General features: G+C 42.9%; 1 protein-coding gene across 1 annotated transcript in view; it reads left to right on the top strand.

Moving 5' to 3' along the window:
* Positions 1-14,926, top strand: part of slc2a11b (solute carrier family 2 member 11b) — a 50,429-nt gene extending 35,503 nt beyond the window's left edge. The window contains exons 9-12 of the mRNA XM_043715976.1: positions 2,611-2,712; positions 11,372-11,447; positions 13,672-13,799; positions 14,193-14,926. Of these exons, the coding sequence (XP_043571911.1) occupies positions 2,611-2,712; positions 11,372-11,447; positions 13,672-13,799; positions 14,193-14,393 (507 nt within the window). The 3' untranslated portion in view covers positions 14,394-14,926. The remainder of the gene's footprint in view (positions 1-2,610; positions 2,713-11,371; positions 11,448-13,671; positions 13,800-14,192) is intronic.

Below are 14,926 nucleotides of genomic sequence, written 5' to 3'. Positions count from 1 at the left end.
AGTCCCACCAGAGGTGTGCTACAGGCTGATGTTTGAACAGACTGATTACAACGGATTACAGGACTTGTTAGACGAGAGTCTAGTGATGCCGAGTTGGTGCTCCTGACAGAACAGCTGGGTTCAAATCCTAGCTGCCCCAGAGGTGGGCCATATGTGCAAACGAGTTAAAGCTGGTGAAAGATCAGGTCATAGAGCATGGAAACAGACCCTTCAGTCCAACTTGTCCATGCCAACCAAATATCCCAAATTAACCTAGTCCCATTTGGCCCATATCTCTCTAAACCCTTTCTATTCATGTACACATTCCAATGCCTTTTAAATGCTGTAATTGTACCAGCCTCCACCGTTTCCTCTAGTAGCCCATTCCATACACACACCACCCTCTGTGTGAAAAAGTTGCCCCTGAGGTTCCTTTTATATCTTTCCTCTCTCACCCTAAACCTATGCCCTGTGATTTTAGATTCCCCTATCTTGGGAAAAAGACTTTGGTTATTCACCCTATCTGTGTTCCTCATGATTTTATAAACCTCTATAATGTCCCCCATCAGCCTCCGACGTTCCAGGGAAAACAGCCCCAGCCTATGCAGCCTCTCCCTATAGCTCAAACCCTTCAATGCTGGCAACATCCTTGTAAATCTTTTCTGCACCCTTTCAAATTTAGCACATTTTTCCTATAGCAGAGAGTCCCGAATATTAGGGTTTTGTGGAACAGTTGGTAGTGTCCCTAGCTCTGGCTTATAAAGCCTGGGTGAATTGCCACCTGCCATGGAAGTTGTTTTTCTTTAAAATATAAGAGCTAGTTTTCATTTGGTAGTGCTAATTTGTGGAAGGGGAAAGTGATAGTGTATACCTGTGTTGAGCTGCACATTGTGAGTAAATCTATTGGAAGACAGAGTGGATCCAGTCCCTCTTGTTGGATAGATCTCACCAAATGAACACATAGTGGGTGGCCTCATTTGCAGAGTGAAAATATTAGGGTCCAAGACAGAGCCACATCTTACTGACTCACAGGTTATGACAGCCTGGACAATTAGTACGGCAATAATATGTACAATCTGCTTCACCCTGGAGCCTGGGTTTAAATGAGCCCAGTCTAAAATGTTTGAGATTTATGATGTTGTGAGGCCCAGCTCCTAGTGATTTTAAGGGGTTCACACCAAAGGAATATCTGCAACCAAGGTTAAACTTAACAGATTTTGGGAAAAGAATGAGCTGGTTGGCACACTGTTTGAATAGCTACAGTCACTGAAGCAGAAACCATGTCAACACATAAATAGGATTGAGATATGACCAAAGTGAAGTGGGGAATGGGTATTGGAATAGAGCGAGTGGAGCTCCTGTTTAACGGCGCTACTGACTGACCTGGTAATGTTGGTTATCAGGTTTCACCATGTAATACTATTTCATCATGTAATATTCCCAACTCCCTCTAATTTAAGATGCTGGACAACAGGATGTCCATTTTAAATCCCCTTACTCTAAAATATTATTTAAAAAGATATCATTCAGTTAACGTGTACCGAACAAACTAATTTGGTTCAGTACAGTGTGTTGTTGTGTAAAGGCAGGGGTCAGCTCAATTGGCTGGACAGAGTGACACCAACAGCATGGGTTCAATTTTCAATGCTTCAGCCAAGGAGTAAGCTCACTGCCCCTTCAGAAATGGTGTGAGAGGGCTCCCTTGGCTGGAGGGCATTCGTAGCTCATCCAATGCTCAGGCTGAGGGATAAGACAGGAAGCTACCTGTCCAAGATTCAGGAGACCCAGAGTTGCAACTGTGCCCCCATATTGACCTTGGGGTGGGGGGTCAGAAATGTGGGTCCCTCCCCTAAACTATCAAGATCTTCCTTTCATCCCCAATTACTGCCTGAGCCCACACAATGTCCCAGATCAACATGGCCTGCCCATATTGCTGATTAGATATCACTGTTGCCATGGCAACTGAACTAACCTCAACTGGCTACATGTCATTCGCTAATGACCACCTGAAATGAGCCCCTTTAAAAATGGCTGGGGATCAGGACTGTGTTGGGGAAACCAGCACAACAGCTATTTGAGCTAAATTGTGACCCCGCTCACTTCTGATCCGGACCCTGGCATGTTTTCAAAAATCCAGCCTCAGTCATCTTTTCCCAGCAATTGTGCACTCCAGTCTCTGTCAGCCCACATCTCAATTAGTCAGGAATGCAAATCGCAGAACTTTAGCTCAACAAGGACATTTCCTTATCAGCACAAGTTACAAGCACCATTAATATACATATCACATGAGGACCCTAAATTTCCCTTCAACGAGTGCAGGACACTATCCATCCAACCTGGGATTGAAAGGTGCATCAAATTTTAGACATCAAAAAGGCTTGCTATTCTAGAACTGACAATGAGTTCAAAGAAGTGAGTTATGTTCGTTGGCTGGAAGTGCTGTTATTAAGAGCCACAGAAGTTCCTTTAACATCAGAGATAGTCATGCAGATTGCTTCATTCTATTACATAATTCAGTTTGATTAGTTTTTCTACTGGAGATTATTGGTCATTACATGAAGCAGCATAACTTTGTGTAATTCTTCCTCTTGTAATGTCTCAGACGGTGCTAATGATGTCATTACTTCCTAGAGTCTTCTAATTGAACGTCTTGGAAGGCGAGTGCTTATTCTCGGTGGATACTCACTCATGGCTTTGTGGTGTGCTGCGATGACTGTTACACTGACCTATCAGGTAAAATGTTTCATATGTTGTCACTTACCAGCTTGAACTAATGTCAAGGAGACAAGGCAGAGTGGCATTTAACTATTCAAGTAGATGTAAGTTCAAAATTTGGGGATACAAATTCTGCTTTGCATCGCTGAGAGGAATAGAAGCCTGCGACTTTCGTGTCTGTTAAAGCCAATAGATGGACAATGACCACAACTGTAGAGTCTTTTTGTGTCTGTGGCATAGTTGAATTTTTGCCCCTTTGATATTATAATGAAAAAAATGATTAGTTTTGGAAATGAAAATGCGTTAGTGCTAATGGCTGGTATGAAGGAAAAACTCTCTGCAAGTAACTCAGTACCTGACTCCCCAAAGTTTGTCCACCATCTACATGTTACAAATTAGGAGTGTGATGGAATACTTCCCATTTGCCTGGATGGGTATAGCTCCAACAATACTCAAGAAACTTGACACTATCCAGTGATTCCACTTGACTGGCACTATATTCACAACCTTCAACCTCCCCACCTCCTCCACTCAACCTCAGCAACAAGAGCATATACCATCCACAAGATGCACTGTATTAACTCACCAAGATTCCTTCAAGAATACATTCCAAACTCATGATTTCTGCTATTCAGACAAGGATAGCAGCTGCATGGGAACATCTATATTGACCAGCAAGTGGCACATCATTGTGACATGGAGCTATATTGTTATGCTTACACTGTCACTCTGTCAAAATCCTGGAGTTTCCTCTCTAACAGCACTGAGAGCGATGCTATGCCACATGCACTGCAGCAGATCAAGAAGGTCATTTGGAGATGAGCAACAATGCTGATATTGCCACCATTGCTCAAATTCCAAGAATGACTGATTAATGAAATAGCATCATTAATCAGTTAAATCTATGCAGTGGCCTGTTCGGCAAAAAATGTTGGCTCACTGGAACTAGAGTTGTCGATACTTCTGGTCATTTGAAAATTGGAGGGGAGCTATCAAAAGCTAGTCAAATTGATACCATTCCCAGTTAGAGTCAAAAAGTATTACAACACAGGCGTTTCAGCTCATTCATCCACGCCATTCATTAACCACCTAACTACTCTAGTCCCATTTGCCAGCATTTGACTCCTAGCCTTGAAAGTGATGGCATTTCAAGTGATCATCTAATCACTACTCAAGTGTTGCAATGGTCCCTGTTTCTACTCCTTGAGACAGTGAGAACCAATGAATGAAAAAATGCCTTCCTTAAATCCCCTCTAAAAGTTGATTGATTTATTTATTGTCATATGTATTTGTAACAAAATGCAGTGGAGAAGTGTTATATAGTGTTGCCAATTCCAGTGCCTTCTTAAAACACAGAAAAATAAACCAAAATACACCACAGAGGAACCTCGATTATCCGAATGGGACGGGTGGGTACTATTTCATTCAGATAACTGATTATTCAGTTAATTAATTCAATGCCTTTCCTCTGGGGCTCGGAGTTTTCTGAAGTTTCCTGTTTCCTCACTCTGCCTGCCTACCTCCCTCTCTCTGTCTCAGGGTTTGTTTCCAAACAGGCACACCTTTGTGTGTAAGGGACCTGCAGCATTGCTGAAGCCTCTCCCCAACTCACCACCCCACCACCCCAATCAGTTTAATGGGATTAACACCGCAAGCGCTTGCTAAGTCCACTTCCCAATCAGGATACTAGTTAACAGCACCCCGTGCGCTTGCCCTGAACCCTGTCCACCCGTATCCCCAACCCCTCAACCCCGTCCAATGCCGCCCCCGCAACCGGATCCAATGCCGCACCCCATCCACACCCTTAACCCCGCTCAACATCGCACCCCTTTGACCCCCCTCGCCCCGTGTGCGCCCCCAATCCCTTCCAATTTCGCCTACCCAAGCCCCCACCCCCCAACCTCCTACAGGCAACAATGCAAAGTGGCCGAGCAGAGGCTGATAGCTAAATTTGGTACCCATGGGGATGGCCTCAACCGGGACCTTGGGTTCATATCACACTACAGGTAACCTGACTGCATGACACACACATACAGACACAGACACACGCTCACACACACACTCCTACAAACCCATACACTCACACAGACCCTCTCTCATACACAAGCTGTCTCATACACTCACACATATACTCCTACACTCACACATGCACCTTCTCACAGACTTATACTCTTTTACACTCACATTCTCTCACAGACACTCATACCCTCCCTGCATGCGAGCACACACACACACACACAACTTTGTGGGGTGAATTTGTGCTTGCAGAATGACATTTTATTTTGCTCAAAAACTACATGAATCCATGTAAGATTCTGTAAATCCCTTTTTTAGATTAGAATCAGTCTGAACATTGGGGTATAGACAGCCTCAGGGCACCTCACATCTTCAATGCATTATCTGAGCCGACATGGCACCTATTGTTAAAGTTCACTTGAGAATGTAACTTTAAGAAAATTCTGGGATTTGCATATGAAAGAACGGAAACCAATATGGTCATTCTAAAAGATGAGAGACTTAACTAACAATCCAGGTCTTTTTCAATATATAATTTCAGTTACATCACATTGTAAACTCTTTGTTATAAATTCCGTGTCCTACAATCTTATACTCCGCAACCACCTGATGAAGGAGCAGTGCTCCAAAAGCTAGTGCTTCTAAATAAAACTGTTGGAATATAACCTGGTGTTGTGTGATTTTTAACTTGGTACACCCCTGTCCAACACCGGCATCTCCAAATCATGTCTGAGATTTCTACAACCTAGTCAGGTCCCCACTTCAACCTTCTCTGTTCTAAGGAAATCAACACCAGCCTATCTAGTCTGTCTTCATAGTAGAATTGCTCCAGCCAAAGCAATATCCTGGTGAATCTCTTCTGCTCGCTGTCTTGTCCAATCACATCCTTCTTATAGTGTATTGACCAGAACTGCATACAGTACTCCAGCTGTGACCTAATTAAAGTCCCATCCAGCCCCCTAGGATATGTCTCATTTGGCCCAGGGACTTACCCAAATTTAAGCTCGCAAAAACCAGTAACGGATTCTCCTTCTAAGTTGTAAAGTGATCAGATATCACAGTCCTCTTGCCCCATTTGTCTATCTATACTGCCCTTCACTATAGTGAATACAGATTAAAGTACTCATTGATATCCTCATTGTATGTGTTCTTACTCACCCATAGTTTCCTACTTACATCCCTAATGGTCTCTAATCTTTCCCTGGTTATCTTCTTGCACCTAATATTCTGATAAAATGCCTTTTGGTTTTTCCTTTATTTTACCCACCAGTGTTTATTCATGCCCCCCTCTTTGTTTTACCAATTTATTTTTTAAGTAACTCCCTTGAACTTTCGATCTGCCTGTTGGGTTTCTGGTGTCTTGAGTCCTTGATATTTATCATAAGCTTCCCATTTTGTCCTTATCCAAGCCTCATTGTCCTTTGACATGCAGGGTTCTCTGGAATTGTTAGTCCCACTATTCACCTTTAAAGGGTGCCCCTGCATCATCTTTGATGACCCTGTTTCCTCTTTGAAAAGCTCCCAGTGAAGATCTTACAACAAGCAAATGTCCCAGCCCATTTTGGCCAGATTCTGTCTCAGCATGTTAAAATTGGCCTGTCCACAATTCAGAACTTTTATATTTGCTCCATCTTTGTCCTTTTCCATGACGACCTCAAATCTTAGTGTCACTGCCACGGTCTCTGAAACGCTCTCCCTCTTCTACCTCTTGCCCAGCTTTGTTCTACAAAATGAGGTCAAACACTTTCTATGTGTTGGCTTCAAAAGCCCTCTTGAGTTTATGGCAGAATGGTTTTAAATTGAGCTGGTTTGTCTCAGAGAGCCACAATTATTTATTTAACACTTTTAAAAATGTAATTTTGGAATGTGGGCATCTCTGGCCATGCCAGCATTTATTGCCCATCCCTAGTTTAGATTAGATTCCCTAAAGAGTGGAAACAGGCCCTTTGGCCCAACCAGTCCACAGCGACCCTCCGAAGAGTAACCCACCCAGACCCATTTCGCTCTGACTAATGTACCTAACACTATGGGCAATTTAACATGTCCAAATCACCTGACCTGCACATCTTTGGACTGTGGGAGGAAACTCACGCAGACATGAGGAGAATGTGCAAACAGACAGACAGTCACCTGAGGCTGAAATCGAACCTGGAACCCTGGTGCTGTGAAGCAGCAGTGCTAATCACTGTGCCATTGTGCCACCCTTGAGAAGTTGCCCTTGAGAAGATGGTGCTGAGCTGCTGCCTTGAATACTGCAGTCACATTCTGTAGGTTGACCCACAATGCCATTAGGGAGGGAATTCCAAGATTTTGACCCAGCGAAGGAACAGCGATATATTTCCAAGTCAGGAAGATGAGTGGCTTGGAGGGGAACTTGAAGATGATGATGTTCCATGTATCCCATGTTCCCACTTCGCCCAAAGAGGTCAATTCTGAATTTCCACAGGAGTTTTCTGATTCCTGCTGTAACCTTGGTGTGAGATCAGGAGAACTCCTAGAGAAATGGCACAAGCAGTTGAAAATAGATGTTTGGATAAGCCATTAAACTAAGATTCCGCTTATGCAAGTGGAGAGAAAAAAAAGTTCCTTTGCACTCTTCAGAGAGGAGCAGGAGAGTTGTCCGGGTGTCTCAGCCAATCTTTCTCCCCAAACCAAGACCACCCGAGCAGTACAAATGCTTATTCACTGAGTTGGTGTTTGCAAGCTGCCTTGTGTGCCAACTGGCTACTGATTTTGTCCCCATAACAAAAGGAACCTGCTTCTAGATTATAGCATCTTTGATATGGTCAAAGTTCTAATATCCATCATAATTTTGATTGGACTTCCAAAGTAACTCATTAATTGTGAATTGCTTTGACAGCCTTCAAGAACACTGAAGGTTAAGTGCAGGGAGCACCAAATGTTGCATATGTTTTCTTCTATGTGTAAAAAAGTAAAACATAGAGGAGACAATGGCCTACTGGTATTCTGGAGATCAGGGTTTTAATCTCACGATGATTCCTGATGGAATTTGAATTCAATAAAAAGCTGAAGTCACATGATACCAGTTTTATTGAAATCACAAGCTTTTTGAGCACTGCTCCTTCGTCAGGTGAAGTCTCCAGCACTCTGAAAACTTGTGATTTCAAATAAACCTGTTTAGTTATGACTATAATCTGGTGTTGTTTGACTTCTGACTTTGTCCTTTGCAGTGCAACACAGCACCTCCACATCATAATAAAAATCTGGAATTAACAGTCTAATGATGATCATGAATCCATTGTTAATTGTCAGGAAAAAAAAACCATCTGGTTCACTAATGTCCTTGAGGGAAGGAAATTGCCATCCTTACCTGGTCTGACTTACATGTGACTCTAGACCCACAGCAATGACTGTGGGTCTTAACAACCGTCTGGCCATTTAGGGATGGGTAATGAATGCTGGCCTAGCCAGCTATGCCTGCATCTCATGAAGTAATAAATTAAAAGTAACAATTATCGGTCATTCAAGGTACAAGAGAGTTTGGTAAGGTTGGGTGGTATTTATGTTAATGCTAACAGTCTGACAAAGTAGTTAGGGCATTTGAGGGCACAAATTAAACATGGGATGATGAAATTGCAGTCACTGAGACATGGTTGAGAGAGGGCAGGACTGGCAGCTCAATATTCTGGGGTGTAAGGTCTTCAAGAGAGATTAGGAAGGAGATAAAAGATGAGGGGATGTCACAGTATCGATCAATTACAGTGGTAAGGAGGGATGACACAGGCTCCTCACATAATGATATAGGTAGAATTTAGAAAACAAAAAAGAAGCAATCATATTGCTGGGAGTGTACTGTACACCAGGCAAAAGTGAGGACTGCAGATGCTGGAAACCAGAGTTTAGATCAGAGTGGTGCTGGAAAAGCACAGCAGGTCAGGCAGCAGCCGAGGAGCAGGAGAATCGACGTTTTGGGCAAAAGCCCTGCCTGACCTGCTGTGCGTTTCCAGCACCACTCTGATCTAAACCACCGTGTACTGTACCCCCTAATTGTCTCAGAGAAATAGAAGTGCAGATTTGTAGACAAATTTCAGAGAAGTGTGACAATAATAGAGTAGTGATGCTGGGGGATTTCAACCTCCCTTACATTAATTGTGGTAGTCATTGTGTGAAAGTGTTAAAGGAAGTGGAAATCTTGAAGTATATCCAGGAGACCCTCTGAAGCCAACATGTAGAATGCCCTCTAAGAGAGGCAGTAGTCTTGGAGTTAAGTAACAAAGCTGGGCAAGTGGTCGAAGAATCAAAAGGGGAGCATTTTGCAAACAGTGATCATAACTCTGTTAGATTCAACTTTGTTGTGGAAAAGCACACGAAGGGGCTGGAAATCAAACTGGGAGAAAGCCAATTTTAATAAAATCATATATGATTTAATCAGAGTGGATTGGGAGCAGAGACCATTTAAGGACTATTCTGGTAATTTGTATTTGGAGCCAGAGAATGTAGGTAGAGTTCTAAATAAATACTTTGTCTCTCTTGCTAGCGAACAAGGTGGGTATAGAAATCAGGGAGAAGGACTATGATAGAATTAAAGAAATTAGCATAGACAGAGAAGAGGTTCTGAGTGATCTGGTCGGCTTAAAAGTAGATAAATCTCCAGGATCAGACCACAGCTAAAATATTCTGCGCAGTTCTGGAATCCACATTATAGAAGAATGTGATTGCATTGGAGAGTTTACAGAGGCTGGCATGGTGGCTTAGTGTTTAGCACAGCTGCCTCACAGCACCAGGGACCTGGGTTTGATTCCAGCCTTAGGTGACTGTTGTAGAGTTTGTGTGGGTTTCCTCCAGGTGCTCTGGTTTCTTTCTACAGACCAAAGAAGGGCTGGTTAGGTGTATTGGCCATGCTACATTGCCCCGAGATGTCCAGGGATGTGCAGGCTAGGTGGGTTAGCCATGGAAAATGCAGAGCCAGAGCGTTGGGGATGCTGTTTGGAAGATTGGTTGGACCCATTGGGCCAAATGGCCTCTTTCCACACTGTAGGACTTATGTGATTCTGAGATATATCAGGAAGTTACTTGGACTGGAGACTTTTCAGTTATAAAGATAGATTGGGGTTGTAATGCTTGGAATGGAGGAGACTTGAAAGGAAACATGGTGGAGATGTATAAAATTATGAGTGGCACACATGGGGTAGACAGGAAGGAACTTTTCCCCTTGGTGGAGTGATCAGTGAGCTGGGGGCATAGATTTATGGTGAGAGGCAGAGGTTTAGAGGAGATGTGAGGGAAAAAATGTTTTAGCCAGAGGGTGGTGGAAATCTGGAATTCCCTGCCTGTAAGGGTAGTGGAGGCAGAAACCCTTATAACATGCTAGAAATATTTAGTTGTGGACATGGGATGCCAAGACATACAAGACTGTGGGCCAAATGATGGAAAATTGGTTTAGAATTGTTCAGTGGCTGTTTTTGACCAGCACAGACTCAATGGGTCAAAGGGCCTTTCTCTGTGCTATAGATCTCTTTCATTCTAAGCAAATGTAAAACTATTAATGAAGAGTGAAGATGACAAAATTTGTGTGAGTAGCGAAGCCATTTGGTCCCTTTAATGAAAAGCTAAAATTTTGCAGTAACACAAGCTCTGAAAGAATACTGTGTAAAGTTCATTTACTTAACTCTCATATTAACTGATCTCTATGATCTCTCATTGAAATGTAAGTATTTGTTTTCAATGATTTACACATATATTAGAATGGGTGATAAAACATTGTGAAGCATCTGGTTTACCAAGATGCTTTACTGTCGAAGAGTTTACTATTTGACCATGGATTCCCAGTGGCTTATGTAGAGTTCGGCAAGCATTCATCAAACAATTAACAGCAACTGTAAAAGTCTCTCAGCCTGGCCTTCTAAATGTAATCAGAAAAATTGCACTTTGCACATTATTGCTGCATTATACCTCCTTTGCTCCTTGAATTTGAATTTTTCTCCGTACTCTCTTCTGCTTTCATGCAGCCATATCCCTCTGTATTTTACTGTACAGTAACAGAGAATGGCTAGAATCCTCAAGTGTCACATTCCCAGTGTCCCTCCTTTTGCCAAGTTAACATTTATTGTCCAGTGATGGTTCTTCAGAACTGATTACCACAGCCATCCCATTATCAGCCCCAAGGGGTCCCTATTATCAGCTATTGATTCACCCAGGCTGACCTTTAACCTTCCCTTTGTCTATCTGACTGTTGTTCACTCTCTCTCTCTCCCTCCCTGGGCTCCATCGTTTACTCATCCCCCACCACCCCCTTCAGCAGACATGCCAACCTTTTCCCAGCTACAATCAGTTCTGAAGAAGGATCATTGGACCCAAAATGTTAACTTTGCTGTCTCTCTCTCTCCCGCAGATGCTGCCAGTCCTACTGAGTTTCTCCAACAATTTCTGTTTTGTTTCTGATTTCCAGCATCTGCGGTTCTTTGGGTTTTTTTCCTTTTGTCAATACAGACAAGATGGGTAGTACCCCTCACAAAGCCCTGATAATATCCCATCCCCTACCCTCTCCACCCAACACTCTCTGCCCCACTTCCATATAGGGGCCAGTAGTACAGATTGCAATTGTATCACTGGTACATGCAAAATGTCATCCCCATAATCGCTCAGTTTTAAATAATTGAAAATGCTGAAGTGAACCTTGATGTTCTGTGTTTGTTTTCAGGTTTCCTATTTCTGGATGTCCTACCTGACAATGACCTGTTTGTTTGCATTTATCCTAAGCTTTGGACTGGGACCAGGTGGGTATATTCTCAATGAAGAGCAAGTCAACAAAGGTTCACAAACAGAGTTCCACAATTCTAATTACACCTTTTGACTCCAAGGCAGCAAAGTCAGCAATTTCTTATTTTGAACCCACTCACCTTTCATATCTGGTACCTAACAGAAGCACCATTGCCTTGTACTGGACCATGTTGGGCATGCTGCAATCTTTTTGAGTCCCCTGGTTGTTTGTAGAGACCCTCTTGTGTGAGGGTTCCTCATCACAGCTCATGGTGTAAGGGCATCTGATAGGTTTGCAACCACAGGTTTACAACAGGATTATAACCTGTTTCCCAGTAGAGATCAACAGGATCTAAACGTAGTCTCATGTGGAAGGAGGAAAGCCAGCTGACAGCCTAATGAGAAAAGGCTCTTGTATTAACAAGTTGTAATTGATTGCACAATAGCAACTATCTACAATTTACCTTGCTACAATGGCTTGCTACATAGTCCATAGATGGTTGTTACTAGGACCGAGGAAGGCTTTGATGTTAAGTCTGGATCCTTCAAGATCCAAAGCTGATTTCCCACTTGAGCTGCAGATGATATCATCATGTTGAGCAGTGCTAATGTACCCATCAGCATTATCCCTTTCAGACATTACACTACATCACTGTATCTCCAAATAACTCTAAAATCATCTTTAAATTTTACTTGAGTTTTGCTGAATATAGACCCATTTTGCTGAAGCTTTTCATCTTATACCAATCAGGACATTTGCAAGAATTCTAGAGTAAAATTCTAACAACATTTTATACTGTAAGAAAAAAGCATGCTGATTGATTGGCAAAGGAAATCTGGTAGAGGGTATTGTCATGGAGAATGTGGCAGTTAAAATTACTTTTAAATCAACTTACTTGGAAATGTGGATGCACCAATGGCACAGATGTGACTCAAATCCGGACCTTCTACCCCAGAGGTAGGGATATAGCCACTGTCCTACAATGATCTCTGGTGCTGCACCAGTTAGATGATAACTTACAGTTAACTGCCATCTGGGTTGAAATTTAAACTAGCCAAAATGAATCTAATTAGTTGGTGCATTTCCCTGGGAATTGAACCAGAGAATGACTGTTTCCTGTTTTGAGTGAGACAGTCACAGCATTGTTTTTGTTTACAAATAACAGGACTCTGTGATTTCATAAGCACAAGCATTCCACATTGCGGGCCTGACTGACAATCTTAAATTGGTTGTCAGTGAAATTCCCAACACACTCTAGATTATTTAGTAGATGGTGTTTGATCGTGGAATTGTCAAATATCGGACACTGTTTTGAGTTTTGCCAGCACAGGCTCGTTGGGTAGTTGGTGCTAGCCAATTATGAGCAACAGCAGCATCCTGTTGGTGGCGAACAATAGTGTTCAAAGAAACCTCCACCCATCATACACAAGAATAATCTGGTGCTACCTTTCAGTACCATGTAATGCTAGGCATTTAGGCTGTACGTCCTGAGGACTCTCAGCTTAGCAGCGCCATTGGTAGAATTGCTGCTACAATGGTTGGAGGAAGATCAAGTGAAGTCACAGTTCTCATTTACCAGGCCAAGCACACAGACAGGGTGTATGTGTATGTTGGGGAGGGTGGAGCTTTATACGATGTAACGACAGTGCTGTTAGATTAGGGAGGGTGGAAATAAGGCTCTCCATGGGTCATGCAGCAGGCATACCCGACCTGGAATCCCATGCCAAAGTTTGAGTTGTGAAAGTTACCAAGGATAAAGTTAGAAGGGCCCGAGGAGTCTTGAGTAGGGTCATTGTTGGACATGTTTATCAAATAATAAAGCTGAATATATATACACACAATATTAGAATATAAATCAGAGGTGGTTGGGACTCTCACAGACTCCTTGTTGATGGTTGGAACAAGATTTACAATTGTACCCTGATCCAGGAAATTGATGGTGTTAACCCAGATTTTATGTATACTGCCTGGTTCCCAAGCTGCATCAACACAGCACAGATGATGGAGAAATGTTTCCCCAAGTCTCCCATGAATGAGCATCACCAAGTATCTACCTTGTCCAAGGTGGACATTCTCACTGTAGACAGCAGCAGACTGACAGAGAGTTCACACGTCGATGCTCCTTAACTAAACAGGGATTATCCATGGACTAATGACAGTTGCCCCCAACCACTGCAGTCACTCTGCATAATCCATTTAGTGTGGAATAATTTTAATTCTTGTAATAATGTTTGATCCAGGGGGTGTGACCAACACCGTGACAGGGGAGCTGTTCACACAATCCACACGTCCTGCAGCGTACATGATCAGCAACTCTGTGAACTGGATCAGCTTCTTCCTTATCAGTATCGTGTTCCCTATTATTGTAGTAAGTACCTTCAGTAAGTTTGGGAAACCCAATAAACTGTTCTGCCACAGAAACCAATTAGACTTCCCACAATAGCGGGAGATGGTTGTTGGGGGGTGGGGAAGGGGGTGGTGGTGGTGGGGTGAAGGTGGTGAGGGGTGAAGTATGGCGGGATGGGGCAGTGGGTGAGTACATTTGGAATGGTGGGGATAATTGGAACAGAGGGTCCCAGCTGGAGTTGTGTCAGGGATTGATTGGGGATCATGAGGGAATGGAGAGGGAGTTGTAATGAAAGAGGTGGACACAAGTACGTTGAATAGCTGGGCAGGATTCTCTCACCCTTCCCCGGTGTTCCTTGAATATGCTAACTTTATTTGACACGTCTGCTCACTGTTGTGTGAATTTGCTTGGCAGGAGGGTCTGCAGCAGTTTTGCTTCCTCATCTTCCTGGCTGAGTGCCTCCTGGGGACACTGTTCATATACATCACCTTACCCGAAACTAAAAACAAGTCCTTTCTGGATATTGAGATGGAATTTCGAGCTCGGAATTTCAAGAACAAAGAAACTGAGAGTCCCAACGGAGCCATGATGCTGCCACGTTCCCCAAAACTTTAATTGGCATCCAAAAAACCAGCCAGTCTGTTGCACTGTGATGGACACCATGGAAATGCACCATTGTCCTGATGAAATCATTCAGCCTGACTGCAGAAGAGAGGAATTGATGATACTTCATTTTAAGAGTATTTAACCCACCTTACCACCTCCTGGGGAACTGAGCTGAGCAGTTTTGTGGACCAGATTTTGATTTGAATTTTTACTGCAATTACAATCAGCACAGATTTTCAGCACTTCATCAGACGCTGATTATTAAATGATTTAAAACTGAAGTGGAGGTGAGTTGGTAAAAAATGTCTGAACGTTATTAAACTTGCTATAGTCTTAATAGAACTTAAAACACCTCTATCCAAAACTTCTGTCTAAACATGCTGTAATGAACAGATGAAATAAAAGTTAATCAAAAATCTAATCCTGGTATCTGGTTTGCACAACAGCGTGCTTACAGGGAAGCTGATGGCTTGGGTGTTATTATCATTAAGGAGAAAGTGAGGTCTGCAGATGCTGGAGATCAGAGCTGAAAATGTGTTGCT

This window comes from Chiloscyllium plagiosum, chromosome 25, assembly GCF_004010195.1.
Source record: "Chiloscyllium plagiosum isolate BGI_BamShark_2017 chromosome 25, ASM401019v2, whole genome shotgun sequence".
NCBI classification, from domain to species: Eukaryota; Metazoa; Chordata; class Chondrichthyes; order Orectolobiformes; family Hemiscylliidae; genus Chiloscyllium; species Chiloscyllium plagiosum.
The sequence above is the reverse complement of the archived record's forward strand: the minus strand, read 5'-3'. Positions and strand labels throughout refer to the sequence as shown.